Genomic DNA, 17,473 nt, shown 5'->3' with positions numbered 1-17,473 from the left:
GCTGACAGATCGTTTAACAACAAGACGCTCCATGCTCTGCACTCACTGCATTGCCTGCCTATTCGTACACAGTTTGACTTCTGTGGGCATTAGTGTATACTGTATGTGACTGCTTGTGTGTGGGTGATGGGTGGGTGTATGTGTGTAGCAGTGTGATTTGTAATGCTGTTTATGCGGTCCATATGCTCTCCATTTGACTCCTGTGTATCCTCAGGCCGTCAGAAGAGAAGGACATTTTTCATATTTAAGAGCACCCAACTCTGCGGGAGTTCAAACTCTCCTTGCACACAAGGCGTACCCTTTTATTCTCTCGCTCTCTCTCTCTGTCTTTTTCTCTCTCCCTCTGTCTCAGAGTAGGAAGTAATGAATTACGTATGAGTAGTGGAGAGGAAGCCTGGTCGTGTGAATGAGCCCTTTAAGAGCAAAGTCTTGTCCTAACCCTAGTACACTCAGAGCATTTAAAAGGCACGCCGCCCCCTATGAAGAGGCTCCCATTTGGCCTGCCAGCCCACTTTACTCCTAGCTTGCCTTTCCAACTGGCCTCTGTCATTCTTTTCTTTGTCTGTTTCTGTTTGTATGTCTCTGCATAGCTCTTTCACTCAGTTCAGTTCCATTCAACCTTTGTATCAAAAGAGAAGTTCAACAGTTATTATGCTAGTCGTCAGCATGTTTTTATGTGGCTATGTTGCAGTAGGATTTTCAATACAAGATTTTCAATAGTTTATCTTACAGTTTAATGTATCACTGCAAATGAAAATCGTTCTGGAACTCAATCCATCTCTTCTCTAAATAGCTTTTCCTTGTCATGGAGGCCTGCTGGTTTCCCGTGCCCACGCTTCATGGATGTCTGCAATGTGACATAAAGCAGGCAGGCATCAACCCCAACAGCTGGGAGGAAGCTGCAAATGGCCGCAGTGTTTGGAGACAGACTGTCACTGCAGGAACTTGCCGCACTGAGGAGAGGCGCACCTCCTTACTGCAGGAGAAGAGACAGAAGAGGAAACTGCGAACAGCAGCCTCCACTCCTGTGCCAGGCCCATCTCCATTTGTCTACGCCAACTGCAGAAGAGACTCCCACTCCAGAGGGGGGCTGCACAGCCACAATCATCGATGCAACAAAAACTTCACGTGCTCATTGTCAGCACTGAACGATGAATACTACTACTAGAATGAGCCCTTTATATCTACATAGGGAGCAGGTCCCCTTCAATGGAGGCCGCCATGTTGCACTGCCATTTTTCTGCAGTATCCCAGAATGGACAAACCAAACACTGGCTCTAGAGAGGACCTTTCACTTTTTTCATGAGTTTCGCAGCCAGTGTAGGTTCTGTCTGGCTTTCAGTCCCAAAGCTTATAGTTTCTGGATGATACAAAGACAGCGCTTAGTAAAAATCTGTGCCCCTGATTCATTGCAGATTTTGAGAAACATCGTGGAGGGACAGTTCAAGTTCATAATGTTCTTTGTTGGAGACAAAAAGCACTGAAGAAGCACACAGTTTTGAATGCAAGCCTGCTAAGCTCATTAACAAAATAACAGCAAAATGACAAAATCAGGAAAATAAAAACCTTGATTCACACTCCATTGGTGACGATAGGGAATTCTGTCTTTCTTTTTTCCATCTGTCTGCTTTCTATTTGTCCTCTCCTTGATCTGGCATCATGTTCTTCTCTGCTCATCACCTCCTGTTCCTCTTTTGTCTGCATTGTTCATTTCTCATTTATTTCAGTCACTGTCCGTCATCCCACCTATCATCTGTCATCTCGCAGCTTGGCCTTCTTCTCAGCTTTGTTCTAATTCACTCTTGCTCCTAATCTTTCCCTTTTAAGTGTTCAATCTTACTTCTCTCCCTCACCTCCTCCTTTTTTCTTCCTGCCTCACTTTTGGCTCTTACATCTCTTCGTTGCTGCCCCTCGCTTCTTATTATCTGTCTTCACTTCTCCCCTGTGTTCCTCCTTTGAGACCTCTGAAGTCTGTCTTCATCTCCTGGGAAAATGTCACGTCAATCATGAGAAGAAGGCTCCTCAGCCGTGCCAGACAATCGGTTGGTCAGTCTACCTCTTAACTGCTACTGATTGTCTTTTTTTGCACATTTCTACTAACATCGAGCATACATGTGTCTGTATGCATTTACATGAATTCACGTGTACAAGTATTCATGTCTGTGAAAAGGTCTTTTTTGTCAGGCTTACGCAAGTGTCTTTTGTGGCTTTGAGTGTACTGCCAGCTCTGACATATCTGGCTACCCCAGTGGGGGTGTAACAGGAGGGCTTGGGGTGATTTTGTTAGCATACACTGGGGTTCAAGAAAGAAAAAAATTCCCCTGAGGGTGGGGAGTGAGCAGCCTGAAGAATGAAAATCGAAAGACTGAGATGTGTGAGTTAAAGAAGGAAAAAAGGTGAGAGTCCCAAGTGGGACAGTAAATGAGAGAAGAGAGTGAATGAGGCAACTGAGATGTGGGGGAGAGAGGTAGAGCCTAAAAATGACAATGGATAAGTTAAACAAAGGAGGGACCTTTTTGATTGAGTTGATATATATGGAATTTACTCTCTTCTTTCGGTCAATTTTCTGGCCTCAGCCAATATATTAAAATTAATTGGATCATTCCTGAAGCGCAGCAGCAACTCATCTTGGTGTTGGAGCCAACTAAATCAACTTGCAGGTAATTGAAGGAAATTTAAGGGGAAAAGAGAGGCTAACAACGAACTTGCACTCACTGTGGCTTAAGAAATGACATTGCCGGGGCTTTGGATTTTTTACCTATTTGAGAGGCAGCATAATGAAGTACGGGACACTCGTCGCAAATGCACATCTCAGCCTCAACAAGGCAATTAGAGAAGAGCAGCATCTCATGCGCTCAACAACATCTAATTTCTTCTGGGTCAACGTGAAGATGCAGTGAGATCCATGACATGAAATAAGTGGTAATAATGCCATTGCACACAAACATTAAGTACCGACACATCTCAACACACATCAAAAAGTAAGCCTGATTTCTGGTTTCGCAATGGCGCAGTAAAAAGCAGAATGTCAGTAGAAAGCGTTTGTGAGGTATTTGAAAGCAGCACAATGTAAAAATGTCAATTAGGGTGAAAAAGTTAATGAAAGGGTGAAGCAAGGCATGAGGTAAAAGAGACATGAGATGAAAGAGTGCTGATAGACAGACTGACATCGCAAGAGATGCAGCAGAAAGAATGACGAAAGCTTCAGCTGAAGTCAGACACGGTGGAGTGAAGAGCAGTGAGAGTGGAATGTGATTCTTGTCAGCCTCTTTTGACTTCCAACTTCTACCGACTCAAGCACAAAGACAAATGTCACAGTGCAGAAGTTAGCAAAATTCAAGAGTTTTGTCCCTAGTTTTGTGGTGTTAATTATCATTTCTAGCATATAATATAACTACCTCCGTTTTTCTAGAGGAGCACCAAATGAGACCCCTCAAAGTGAAACATAAGAACAAGATAATTTAGTGGAAATTGTGGCAAAGTGTGTGTGAGTGTGTAGCTTCAGTGTGGCTGTGGGGGAAATTGGGAACAATGTGCTATTGGACATGAACTGTGACAGTCTATTATTATTTTTAATTGAATACAGCCAACAGAGACATACTGCTGGCTTGACATAAGCCATAATTTCAAAACAACATAATTACAACTTATTTACTGAGAAGTCACTGCAGTCAGAGTTGTGTTTTTTTTTCATCCCATTTCATGATTTCAATGTTAAAATATCACTCCATGCATTTGCCTCAGACTTTGCTTTAATTTAATTCTACTTTTTTCTCATTGCCGCAAGAAGCGCTGTATAGTATGTTACAGAGTGAATTGTCCTTCATGTAATAATAGCTGCATGATAATTTTCGGAAAGACTGAAGTACACTCGCTGTTCAACATGATGGACTACATTACCGAAGGCAGCTTCTCACTGTGGAAAACACATGAGTGGATGTAGATTTTTCATGGGCAATAATAGCAACAGGAAGAAACTAAAAGTACTAGTTTTATGCTTTTAACTTCATAAAAATAGACCCAAGAGAATATTTGAACACTCTGTGGAGGCCATTATAGGGCTAAAAATAATTCAGTCATTGGCCATAATAGAAACCTTGTTTTGTTAAGTGAAGAAACTGACGTTTAGAAAGTTGCTTCTCAGTTCTGATATAGTCTCTGAATACAAGCTGCTGAAGCATGAAGTCACTGCAACCAGGACAGTGGAGGCAGAAACATTAAGATGCTCATTGTTCAGATTTATGTGCCTGCATGAACTTTTGAAGTTCAGCACATGACAATGGATTGCCAATGCTGGTCAGTAGACATGCGTTCCTATGATTCCTTACACATGGTGCCGAGCACACAAGCAGTCTTAACCACTTCATTAACTTTTAATTTCCCATTTGAGTAAGTCAGAAAATAGAATGCAGTAACATTTGTCTGATGTTTGTTGACTGTCATGAGATGTGAAAAAACCCAACAAAAAAACATGATGACAGGTTTTGTTCATTAAAGCTAATATACAGAAAAATATTAGCAATTTGGCAAGTCAGTGTATACTGTACCGTATAAGATATGACACTATACACTACTCACTTCTTTGGCATTCATCGGTCTGTTACGATGGTTTCAGTACAGTTTAAGAGAGTTGAGTATCATCACCAAATACCGGTTGTCAACAGTTTCATACCAAAAATACTGAAACCAGCTTTCAAAACTCCACACTGTTTACAAGCTAATGATTTCAAAGAAAGTAATCTCACCTCTCACCAATCCTCCCTCTCTTCTCTCTTTCTCACTCTCTCCATGTAGAGCTAATAGATGGGACCCCCACCTTGAAAATCAACCATGGCTCTGGCACAGCGGTGCTACAGTTGCCTGGCAACGTGAACGTGGCAGACAGGCGGTGGCATCGCCTGGATGTCCGCAGCAACAGCAAGGTGAGACACTTCAACCATTTAACACCAACCACCATTTATTTAGCAAATAAGCTCAGAGTATATTCACACTGAGCTAAACCGGCACATGAAAAACCTGTTTTTATGTGTGTGTGTGGGGGGGGGGGGGTTCAGTGTTTCAATTTCATCACTAAAGTCAAAAAAAAAAATTTCTGCATTAAAATTTACTTTGACTTTTAAATAGATGTAAGATGTTCAGAAAATAAAAGCTGTCATTCATATGAACAGCTTAATTTATCTCCTTTCCTGCCATATCATCTTAGCTAATCACTTATGCAAGGGAATAAATTAATGGTGTAACTGTTTCCACTTTGATTATCTAAAGTTATTATCTGTCTTTGAGAGGGATTGTGGTGCATTTCAGCTACAATTATGTAAATTCCTCTTTATGTCTTTTGGGACTGTGCATATTTTAAAGCAGATAGCACCTCTTAAATAAGTGACAGACACCAGCAAAAAAGAGTAATGTTTTTCATTCAGTAACACACTACTGCTGTGGCACTGAACTTGACCTGTGTTGGCTTGACAAAGTGGTAGCTTTACACTTATTGAACATCCAACCACACCTTTGGCCTAAGTTGGATATCACCTCATGCACCCTGCAGGTAGTTATGAATGAATCCGGTTTTGACAGCTATGGGAATTTATGTGTTGCAGACAAATTGATACACTTCTTGATACATTCAAGATGCATCAAGATCCAGCATGAATTGTTTTGTAATCCACTTAAATTGAAATTGTAAAGGGAGATTTCTAGCCCTAGAAAAGACGACAAAACTTTGATCAACTTTGATGCTGATTTAGTCTGCTGCTTTTGGAAAAAATGGATATGTTGTTCATGTTGCTGTAGCAGCAGGGTGCGATTTGCTGGTGGGGGACGGTGGAGATTTAAGTTATTTTTATCCGCAGTGGCGATGAAAATTTATCCCCCTCATGATGGTTTATGCTGCTTCACCCATAGACCATGTAAAATATCTAAAATAAAAATAGGATATTTTGAAAAAATCTAAGTAAAGCACTAAATGGACTTTCACTGTAAGCGCTTGTGTGACAATAGAGATGACACTGCGTCTGGGCTATGTGATGACGCAGTAAATCGACCGGGGGTTGCCTCCATCCCTTCTCGGAGATTTGCAGACATGTGGGTATAAGAGGGGCGACACACTGTGTATGATCCCTCCACGGGAAGGCATAAAAAGAAGACAGAAGTCCATCATCAAAGCAGACTGTTTTCTTAGTCAGGTAGGCATATACTGAAGCCTATTTATTTTGTGATGACATCAAGTTATGCTGTTGCATGTTGTGATTATTTTCTACTCAGTATTGAGGTTTGCTGCGCGCTGTGCATGGAACTGAATTAGAGAGTAACCTGCATTTTAGACCCTATTTTCCCATCATTTAGGGTCTAAGTGACTAATGGGGACAAACATTTTTGGAATTGGTACAGTATTAAGTAACATTGCTTCAACTGGCGGCTGCAAAATGGGCTGCCGTGTAATCCTTGGGGGTAAATGCACTCATCAAAGTATGTCCACTAAAAGTTCTTGTTTTTGCAACTGACAGACTCAGAATGTTATTAGAAGTTTCTGACAATGAAAGTAAACACAGGGACTAGCCGTGTTCAGATGACCGAAACACATTTTTAAACCAAGTGTAACGCCTGGGACACACTGGATGTGTGAGCAGCGCATGTGCGTCGCGGAACCTCTTGCTTTTCATTTTGGCAAGGCTGCTGCGTTGCGTCATCTAGAGATTTGAGGTCTCGCCTATTTTCTCCACGTGATGTGCACGGTTCTCAGCAGAAATAGACAGGGAACACAAAAGAAAGATAGGGCTGCCAGTGGCAGAAGCACCACAGCAGACACGCTTGCTGTGTGGACACTGCAAGCGTGAGAGACGCAGCAGTTCAGCGACACACACACTGCTGAGTTTCACGCATCCAGTGTGTCCCAGGCGTAAACAGCCTCTAAATCTGTGAAGATTATCAGTCATCCAGATCATGGCTATCCAAGGAGGCTTGAATTGAGGGCAACTGGACTTCTTGGATGTAGATACCTCTCATCCAAGGGGCTTCTCCAGTTCTAACTAACTGGTAGGGAGTTCCAGGTATTTAACCTCTGTTAGGTCATTATCAAGGCTGTTGATACCACTTGGTTTGTTAGTGCTCCTGGCTGTTGTAATGACTGTCGTTAGAGTCGTTGGAGTCTTAACGACTAAATAGCCTTAGCATGCTATTTACATCAAAGTAGAGAAACCATCTATCATCAGAGGAGGAGGTCTACGACACCACTTAACCCCCACTTACAACGCTGTCCTTTCATCCCTTCCCAGGAGACTTAGGCCCTGCTTACACCTGGCATTAACATGCATCGTGGGTGATCCAATCACAAGTGGACAGTTCTTCATATTTCTGTTCACACCTGATATTAACATGCGTCTCCACATACATCTTGAGTGACCACTTGTGATCGGATCTCACTTTCCTGCTCTATATGCAAATAAAAACATACATCATTTCCGTTTGCAAAGATTCACTGTTGTTATTAACCAGCAGGAGGTCCATGAATCTATGGGGCCAGAACAATGACATTTACATTTTGGCATCGAAAATAAAATTTGGCATTCAAAACAAAACCTGAACTGAAAAAGAAAACACGGACATTAAAAAATTACAATCTTACAATTTTATTATCTTATTTTATTTTGATATTTTTTGCATGATGATGTGCTTTTCAATGTCAATCTTCGATTTTTTCTTCATTTCTGTCTTTCTTCAGGGACAGATTTTTTTTACGCCATCAGTATTTTTTCAGTGTCGCCGGTTTTCAGTTTCAGCTTTCTCTTTTTCAGTTTCAACTTTCTGTCACGTTTTTTGGCGTAGGGAGGAGGGCCCTTGCTGGGCCTACATTGCCCAGTGTGTCTTGCGAGGCGACGCAGATTGGATATCCCAGAGTGAGGTGTCATGGTGGAGATTTTGAGCCACACTGTTGTAGTTTTCACTCTAGGACTGTTAATATCTCACTTTATTAAGATTATATATTTTTTCAGGCAAGAAAGTAACCATGTAGATTCCAAAGATGCGGTCAGTTAATTCAAATAACAGCTGTTTGTAAATCTGCTGCAACGTTTTCAGAGATGTGAGGAACCGCTGGCCGGGTTTTCTTTTTCAGTTCAGGTTTTGTTTTAAATGCCAAATCTTATTTTCGATGCCAAAATGTAAATGTCACTGTTCTGGCCCCATATGTACCCTCTGTCCAAAGCTGTGTTGAACTTGTTTGATAACAGGATAAAAAAATATACGATGCATTGTGTGCCCCTCAAAATAATCAAACATCCGTCCTATTGATTTGCTCTAGTGCTGCGTCAGAACATATATGTGTAACAAATATGGACTTATATGCAGCGATCTCCCCGCAGCTGTGTCTCTCCATTGAGAGACACTGTGCGCACTTACGCACAAGGCACAGCAGCATAAATTCATTGATTATTTAAATCTCCGACATACTGACAGGATCGGTCAGGATCTAATGTTAATGAATGCTCTGTGTTTTTCTACACATCCAATAGGTCAGCTGTTACACACACACAGTCCAGGTTCATACTGTTTGGAGTAAAGCAGCCATCCTCTTGGTAAATCCTGAGGTCCATTATGTGGAGCAGCACAGCAAAACTAAAAACTGTAGTTATCAACAGAACAAAGGAAACTATTCAGCAACATTTAGCTTCTGAAATATTTGTTTAGACAGACAAGTGAAAAACAAGTTATTTTCTGGTTTTGATTCGTTGATTTGATGGGGAGAATGGGTTAGGATTACGTTTTGTTTTTTTTAATTCACATGAAAAACAAATTAAGGCATTTCTTTTTCCTGTTATCAAATACATTGAACGCAGCTTTGGACCAGGAGGAAGCAATGCAATTTCCATGCCCAATCTGCAGGAAAATAGAGGACGTCAGTTGAGTAGGCGGTCCTTCATGTGGCCCAGGACGCATTGCGTTTACACTACTAAATGAATGTGGCCACATGGGGCCCAGACCACCTCCAAATGTGGTCTGAGTGACCGGATCTCAATGCGTCTTCATACATCTTGGGTGCGTGATCGGATCACCCGAGACACATGTTAATGCCAGGTGTAAACAGGGACTTAACAACCATTCACATTTGGCCTAATGACAATTTGACTGTCGTTTACACTTGGCCTCAAGTGACTCCAATGACTCTAACAATGGTTTTACAACAGTCAGGAGCAGTAACGAACCAAGTGGTATCAATGACCTTGATAAGGACCCCACAGAGGTTAAATAACTGGGACTCCCTGCCAGTCAGTTAGAACTGAAGAAGCCCCTTCAAGTATCTACAACCAAGAAGTCCAGTTGCCCTCGATTCAACCCTCCTTGGAAGAAGAAGGAGGCTGTTATGTGGTTGCTAAACCACCCTTCATTGAATTTGTGCATATCTCAGAACAAGTAATGCACAGATGGTGAGGTTGAGTTAAACCTTTCCAACTGTTTAATACCTTGTGCAGACCTGACAAACAGGGTTCGGTTTTGCTTTAGTAAATCAGATACAAGTTGCCTCTTCAATTCAGCTTTATATCTTGTAGCACCACATTCTCTTTACCACAACTCTTGCCCCAAATATATGAACTAAATGTGTAAATTTTTATTTGCTCTATTTCTGCATAAATATGACCTAAAACATGATCAGATTTCCATGCAAGTCCTAAAACTGATAAAGAGACATCAATTAAACAAATGAGACAACAATCTTACACGTTTCAGTGTTTCCCCCAGAATTTTTTTCAGGCCCAGTGGTATGCACCAAAAAAGCCTAAAGAGACAATGCGTTCATATCGCGTCAAGAGTTTCCCAGGCAACGACACAGAGGTTGACTCATATCTCAGAACAGTGCCGCACATAGGCTCCCAAATGCAAATGATTATCGATTTCCGAATGAATGGATATTTGGCGTTATTTTTGGCAATAAAGAAAAGATTTTTTTGGTCCGGTGGGGCCTCTTGTTGGCCTGGTGGCCCACGAGGCCTGTACAATTATAAGGGAAACACTGCGTTTGTTTATTTACTGAGGAAAATGATCCAATGTTACATATTTGTGTGTGGCAAAAGTATGTAAACCTCGAGGATTATCAATTCATTAGAAGGGGAAATTAGAGTTGGGTGTTTCAGTCAATGGGATGACAATCAAATGTGAGTCTGGGAGGCCTTATTTAAAGAAGAGAAATCTGAGTCTTCTCTATCAAAGTCTGAGCTTCACAACACAGGTATGTGGAAGTGTGTCATGGTTCGAAAAAGGGAGATATCTGAGGATTTTAGAAGAAGAGTTGTTGATGCTCACCAAGCCGGAAAGGGTTACAAAACCATTTCTAAATAGTTTGGACTCTACCAGTCGACTGTCAGATTATGTACAAATAGAGGACATCCAACACCATTGTTACCCTCCCTAGGAGTGGTTGACCAACAATGATCACACAAAGAACAAGGCATATAATAAACTGGGAGGCCACAAGGGGCCCCAGGGTAACATCTAGAAAACTAAAGGCCTCTCTTGCAGTGGCTGCAATCAATGTTCATGAGTCCACCATCAGGAGAACATTGAACATCAATGGTGTGCATGGCAGAGTTGCAAGGAAAAAAGTCACTTCTCTCCAAAAAGAACATTGCTGCTGTCTACAGTTTGCTCAAGACCACATGGATAAGCCAGAAGGCTGTTGGAAAAATGTTCTGTGGATGGATGAGACTAAAATCGAATTTTTTGGCTTGAATGACAAATGTTATGTTTGGCAATGAGCAAACACTGCATTCTAGAACCTTAACCCATCTGTGAAACAAGGTGGTGGTATTATCATGGTTTGGGCTGCTTTGACCAGGACGGCTTGCAATCATTGATGGAACTGCGAGTTCTTAGTTGTAACAGCAAATTCTATAAGAAAATGTCAAGGCTGAAGCTCAACAGAAAGTGGGTCATGCTGTAATACAACTCTAAACACACAAATCACTCTACTGAAGAATGGTTAGAGTAGAAGTTAATGTTTTTGAATGGCCGAGTCAAAGTCTTGACCTTAATCATAGAATTGCTATGGAAGGACCTGAAGTAGGCAGTTCATGCAAAGAAGCCCACCAACATCCCCGAGTTGAGGCTGTTCTCTAAGAAGAAATGGGCTGAAATTCCTCCAAGCCGATGTGCAGGATTGATAAACAGTTGCTGGAAACATTTGTTTGAAGTTATTGCTGCAAAAGTGGGTCACACCAGTTACTGAAAGCAAGGTTTCACATACTTTTGCCTCATACAAATATGTAAGATTGGAGAATTTTCCTCAATAAATAAATGAAAAAGTTTAATGTTTTTGTCTCATTTGTTTAATTGGGTTCCCTTTATGAAGTTTTAAGATGTGTAAAAATCTGGTCACGTTTTAGGTCATATTTATGCAGAAATAGAGAAAATATTAAAGGGTTCACAAACTTTCAAGCAGCACTGTAGGTAGTGAGACAAAAATAGATTCTTCCTGTTGAATTAAATCTGAAAACCAATGGCAAGGAATGGATCAGGCAATTCTAGATAAGTCTAATTACAGCAAAAAGTCCTGCTGAGCTACCCGACCTTGATAGTGCCAAAGGTAAACCACATGTCACATTTTCAAACTAGATGCTCTTATGTGTTGTAATTAATTCGTGAATACCGTCATGAATAATCAACATAATTACATTTTCATCAACTGTAACATCACAGATTGGGTTCCAAAATGTCACAGATTCCAAATATCACCCATTTGGCCCCACGCAAGCCTATTTAATACCATTATTTCTCAGGGATCCAAATGCGGAAGATGTTAGTTGGTGATTTACTATTATAAAAGTGTCTGCACTGTACAGTACAAAGGGAAATAATAGTGGTGAGAGTGAGACGAATGATTGCAATAGCCCTGCTTTGACATTCTCTACCCAGGATAATTTCAAGTGAATTAAATTAGAGTGAAATTAAGCTAATCTTCATTTGACTGAGGACCGCCTGGAGCTCTTCACCTCCAAGGACTCACACATAACCACTGCCTTATAGTTCTTGCCCCTCTTGAATATCAGGAAGAGAGCCAGTGACCCTATTTTTAGAGTCTTTGATATAATTCAGCCTGAAAGCTTCAAGCCTTACAGTCTCACTGTGGGTTCTGGACACCTTAAAGCAGCTGGATTAGATATGTCTCAACAATGTTTTGAGAAACTCTGTAGATGAGGACACTTCAGTAAAGACAGGGGAGTCAGATTTTTGTCAGCACTCTGACAAAAAGCCTTTTTAAAACATAAAACTGAATAATCACGCTTAAGTCACACTTATATTTCCTTCATTTAGCCAGTAAATTAAAGACCCCTAATGTTCCTCTAAACCCCCCTCCCCTCCCCGGACAACCACTGCTCATGGTACCTTTAGTGCAGGCTAACCATTGACTGTATATAAATATGGACGACATGACAGCTCCCCAAAAGTGAATCCAAAACATCTCGATCACCCCCTGCTGGCTGGCTGCAGTATAGGCCATAAATACCACCTCCTCCATGTTAGCAGATGGGACATGAGCCAAACTAAAATATCAAAGTACACATCAAATAAATGTCTCCCAAAGGTGGATTCAGTCATTTTAGGTAATTGTTATCACGCTGAAATATGTTCATGTGCTCATTGTTCTGATACGATTGTTTTTAGTTATTTGACAATATAAAAAGGGGGTGTAATGTCACGATTGACAGCTGTGACAGCCCCTTTCAAACCTCCATCAGGAGGCGGGACAGCTGCAGGGGCGTGTCCCTCGGGCCATCATCCTGCCACCCAACTCTACTGCGCAAACTCTGGCTCCAAATGATGTCACACAAGCAAGATGGCAGTTCCTGGAAAGGAGATATTTTGGCTTCACTTTTGCATAGCAGTTTTCACTTTTGCATACTGTCAATGAGGCTAACCCTGACTATGCCATTAGGATCCTTGCCTTTGTTCTAGTTTGACACTGAAGTGTGCGTATATGATTTATTTCCTATACTACACTGTACCAATTGTGATGAAAAAAACACATAGGCGTTTTGTTCATCTTTTTTATTTTTAAAATTTCTTTTGAACGAATGGAAAAAAATGCTTCCGGGTCAGCTTCACATTGACACATGCATAAACACGAACTTCATTTGCTCAGTATTGAGAATGTCAGCAGCCAAACAAATACATGAATGCACTGGGAATTGGGGTGAATCAACAGTGTTCAGAATTGCATGAATACAATAATGCATTGAGACTTTTTGTTATTACAACAGGGATTATTCTGAATCACAACAGTATTATACTGCATTACATGTGAATCTATTCATTTGTCCTGAATAGTCAGCAGCAGCTTATCCAACCTGGTTGTATGACAGCGTGAGATCAAAAGCAGCAAGGACAGAGCTGCCGTCTGGAGATTTACTGTGCGATTCAGCAGCCAAGAGTCTACCCATGAGCAGTGTTTTTCTAATATTATACAACAAAGTTTAGCCATGAATCAGATACTACCCAACCAAAGCATTTGTTCTTGTCTGAAACAGGAGGGTAGCATTGCCATTGAAGGATGTAAAGTCTTCTGAAACTATGGTCTGAGAACTTGTTAAGAAACTGAAATTGTTTACATAATGTTGTAATTGATGTTTAATCCCACAAACAGCCACCGTTTATGTGACACCATTAGCCTAATTGATGCTAATGTGCAATCAGCTGGCACATCAAGTATATATTAGCTGCTGTTTTCCAACACATTCACCTCCCGTTGATGCTGGTTTTAAAGTAAAACTGAATGCTTAGAGTAGCAAACATGCCTCTGTCATTTTAGTGTGAAGAATAAAATGTACAGTATGTATACACCCATGGATAAGATGTGGCATACACAATCCAATAAATAATCATTGGCCTAATACAATATAAAAATATACCAAAGTGTACCAGCACACTTTTTGCCTCTGTCATTGTTGGAGTAGCTTTACTGTCATTGTTTAGAGTAAATGCGCTTTCATACCTATAGCTTATTTAGGAAAAAAATGATACATGATTACCCTTTAGTTCACTTAATTTTCACACTGATGAACCAAGAGCTGTAAACATGAAGTCATACAGACTGATGAGTAACTCATTGATTGGACAGTTTTGGTAAGTGTCATCATCATCGTCTGCTCTACATTGGGAAAACCAATTGTTATGACTGACAGAGATTTGTGCTGCACATTACTGCAACCATATTTTTTTTTTATCTCTAGTGTCACAAAGAGTTTATAAAAACAAACTAATTATGAGCATTAGTAGTTAGACTGTAACTTGGTTTTGATTATAAAAAAGTATAATTATAAAAAATAGTGACAAACAGATGGGACAAAAACAGGCATTTTATAATGTTATATTATGGGGGGATGGTCATTATTTGGTTGTGAGGTTTCACTCATTTTTTATCAGGGAACAGCTGAAATACATATGACACAAGCTCAACATGCCTCAATTCTAACTGTCGGTCTGCTTTCATTTCACACCACAAAAAGGAACTAAACCACCAAGTCCACCTGAAAAAGAGGGTCTTGGTCAGGTTGTTTAGTCGGCACCAGAGTTCAACTGACAGCTTTCACATCAACTCAAATGAGCCATACTAAACAGGCAATACACACCATAGTTGGTTTGAAACAAAGCAAACAGACTAGGTAGGAAAGCACCTTCAGTCTACTTCAAAGCAGACTCCATTGCAGTGTGTGTGTGGTGTGAGAGCAACCAGAACAACCACACTCACCATGTGAGAGCAGGGATTTTCCCTTTGATTTATTTATTTATTTTCTTTATTTAACCGGGTAAAGTATTGAGAACAAATCTTTCACAATACAAGATGGACTGACTGTGCCAAGATGGTCATTACAAAACAAATTTAAACAGCCACAAAAGAAGATTACAGAATGATAATAAACAGTGTGTAGGAGTGTCTATTTATGGATATATCTGTCAAACAACAGGAATATATTAACAGTGGTGAAAATATCCATAGAAGCAGATGGTAAAAATTAGTACCAGTCACAAGAATGCACAAGAGTATAGTTCAGGATATTAATGAAGTGTGGTAGTGTGGTAAGGTTGGTGAGGTGAGGTTGTGTTTTTTCAGGTCATATTGCAGTGCGTTCCAATTAAAGGAAGCGGCATGTTGGAAGGATTTGGAGCCAGAATTAGTGCAGGTTGACGGAACCTTGAGCGAGATGAAGTTGTTGGAACATAAGCTGTAGCTAGACTGTGAGATGGAGAGGAGCTTAGGAGCTTATATGTCCAATCAGGATGTTGTAAATAAGCATATACCAGTTTTACCAACAGAATGAGAGAGGTGGGACGTCAGATTTGGTGTACAGTGCTCAATGGTGGGTATGATAAGGAGCCCCTGTAGCAAATCTGAGGACGGAGTGAAGTAATATGTCGAGCTAGGCCAGGAGACTTTTAGAAGAAGAGTGGTAAATGGTGTCACTGTAGTCAAAAAGTGGCAGTGTGCAGGATTTAATCAGGGGGATTTTGGAAAAGGGATTTGTTCCTGTACAGGAAACCAAGGAATGATTTAGAGTACATCGGAGAGTGAAATGGAGTTAAATTACAGGTATATTAAGGTTGTGTCCTACTCTATGTATTTTGGTAGTTCCTAATTAAAAATGAACATAAATAAACATATAGGGTTCAGTAAAGTACAACAGTGAAACTTAAAAATGAGCCAAAATACAGGTGTGAAAACAACCTTCCTTACACTGTAGCACATTTAATAATTGTAGACAGCATTATCCAAGAAAGACTTTTTAGTAATCCAAAGCTGGTATATGTCTTAAATCAATGTCTTACAGGAATTAATAACTTTAGATATCCAAAGCTTATGGCAACCATTACAGAAATGTCATGAGTGACACTTGTGTGTTTTGGGCAAACAATTTTTCCCTGGTTGTATTCATATATGAAAGCTTTTCCCACCAATGTGAAAAAAATGAAATTGTGTTTCGACACAATACTAATGGCTGGCTCTGGATGCTAAAATACTGGCACATATACAAGCTTTTGATATCTACCAGAGCAGATGTGATGATTTTTGGTGCCAGGTAAGGTCGTCAATGGGCCAAATTGTGAAAAAGCATATAAAGTCCTTTAAATGGCCCTGTACTATTATAAGACTACTGTTAATAACCTGTCCGCAAAGATTAGGTCATGCATTTTAAATGGAAATGTTAGTGTCTAACCTTACTTCTTTAACTATTGTATTTACCTTTTTGTTGTTGTTTGTGTAATCACATACTTTACTATTTACGGAAGAATCTTAAATGAGAGTAAAACAGTGGATGGAATAATCGACTCAAGCTGATTTGAAATATTTAGTTGTGGCTTCTGCTCAGCCCACCCTCCTCTTTACTTTCAAATACACCAATTGCACAACTATTGAATCATGCTGGTTTAACCTTAGATCTTGTTGTTTGTTTGTGCTGTCACAACCTTGCTCATAGGCCATGATATGAGGAGACACAGCATATTAAAGGTTTTAACAAAAGTAATTTATTTAATGAAACTGAGATTAACTAAACATATAACTAAAGTACACAAGAACATGGAGTGTGGAGATCAGTGGAAAGAGTAGTGTAGGATGTGCGTAAGAGTGAAGATAGTGTATGTATGTTGTAAGGTGTATAACATAACATAACATAAAAGGGATCTAAGGCTGCAAAAAAAAAAAAAAACAGGTGCCTGCAGGGAAAAAGAGAGAGAGAGATAACGTGTGAGGAGCATCCAGGACTTTGTAGACTGAGAACACCAAGCCCAGGTGTTCCCAGTTGGCACCGATAATCCTCCTGAAACAAAAAAGTCAGGTGAATCATAAGAGCACTGCTGACCAGAACACAGCAGGGATTGCCAAAGTGCATTAACAAAGGACATAGCAGGCAGCAGCTGAGTAATATGCACTAATGAAAGAAATGTGAGTCATACAGGCAGTACTACCATAGTAATCATGACAAAAAAGCACTTGACAGCAACAGGGGGCACACTCATAATGCAGAGAAAAGGGGACTTTATTCATTCATTTCCTTTCTTTGACAACAGTAGCTCTATACAGCATGTTCTTCTGTGTGCTTCTCCCCAGGAAGTGCGTTTCACCCTGGATCGCTGTGCAGGGGCAGCAGTGATGGAAATGGAAGGACTGGGCAGCTGGCTGACCACCGAGGACCACTCCTCCTGTGAAGTGACCGGCATCACACCCAACACTGACAGGTACACGCACATGCACACCTCACTTATTGAGAGACCGGTGTGACTTTTTGTGTGGAAATATGATGTGTATGTCAGAGTTATTGAATTTGCTTTTAACAGGGCACAGCCATACTGATTGTGGATTCTTACAGATTTTTCCTGTAATTATAGAACCAAAAATAAGCCCTGTATTGTACAAGAAATCATTCCTGCAGCACCTAATATTAATTTTAAATGTCTCAGTGAAAGCCTATTTACTTTCTTCTTAGTGAAT

General features: G+C 40.4%; 1 protein-coding gene across 1 annotated transcript in view; it reads left to right on the top strand.

Annotated features, from left to right (window-relative positions):
• Positions 1 to 17,473, top strand: part of si:ch211-186j3.6 (neural-cadherin) — a 260,357-nt gene that overhangs the window by 170,766 nt on the left and 72,118 nt on the right. Inside the window, exons 28-29 of the mRNA XM_044357504.1 lie at positions 4,795 to 4,922; positions 17,093 to 17,220. Coding sequence (XP_044213439.1) covers positions 4,795 to 4,922; positions 17,093 to 17,220 — 256 coding nt within the window. The remainder of the gene's footprint in view (positions 1 to 4,794; positions 4,923 to 17,092; positions 17,221 to 17,473) is intronic.

The sequence above is a fragment of the Thunnus albacares genome, chromosome 1 (assembly GCF_914725855.1).
Source record: "Thunnus albacares chromosome 1, fThuAlb1.1, whole genome shotgun sequence".
NCBI lineage: Eukaryota > Metazoa > Chordata > Actinopteri > Scombriformes > Scombridae > Thunnus > Thunnus albacares.
The sequence above is the reverse complement of the archived record's forward strand: the minus strand, read 5'-3'. Positions and strand labels throughout refer to the sequence as shown.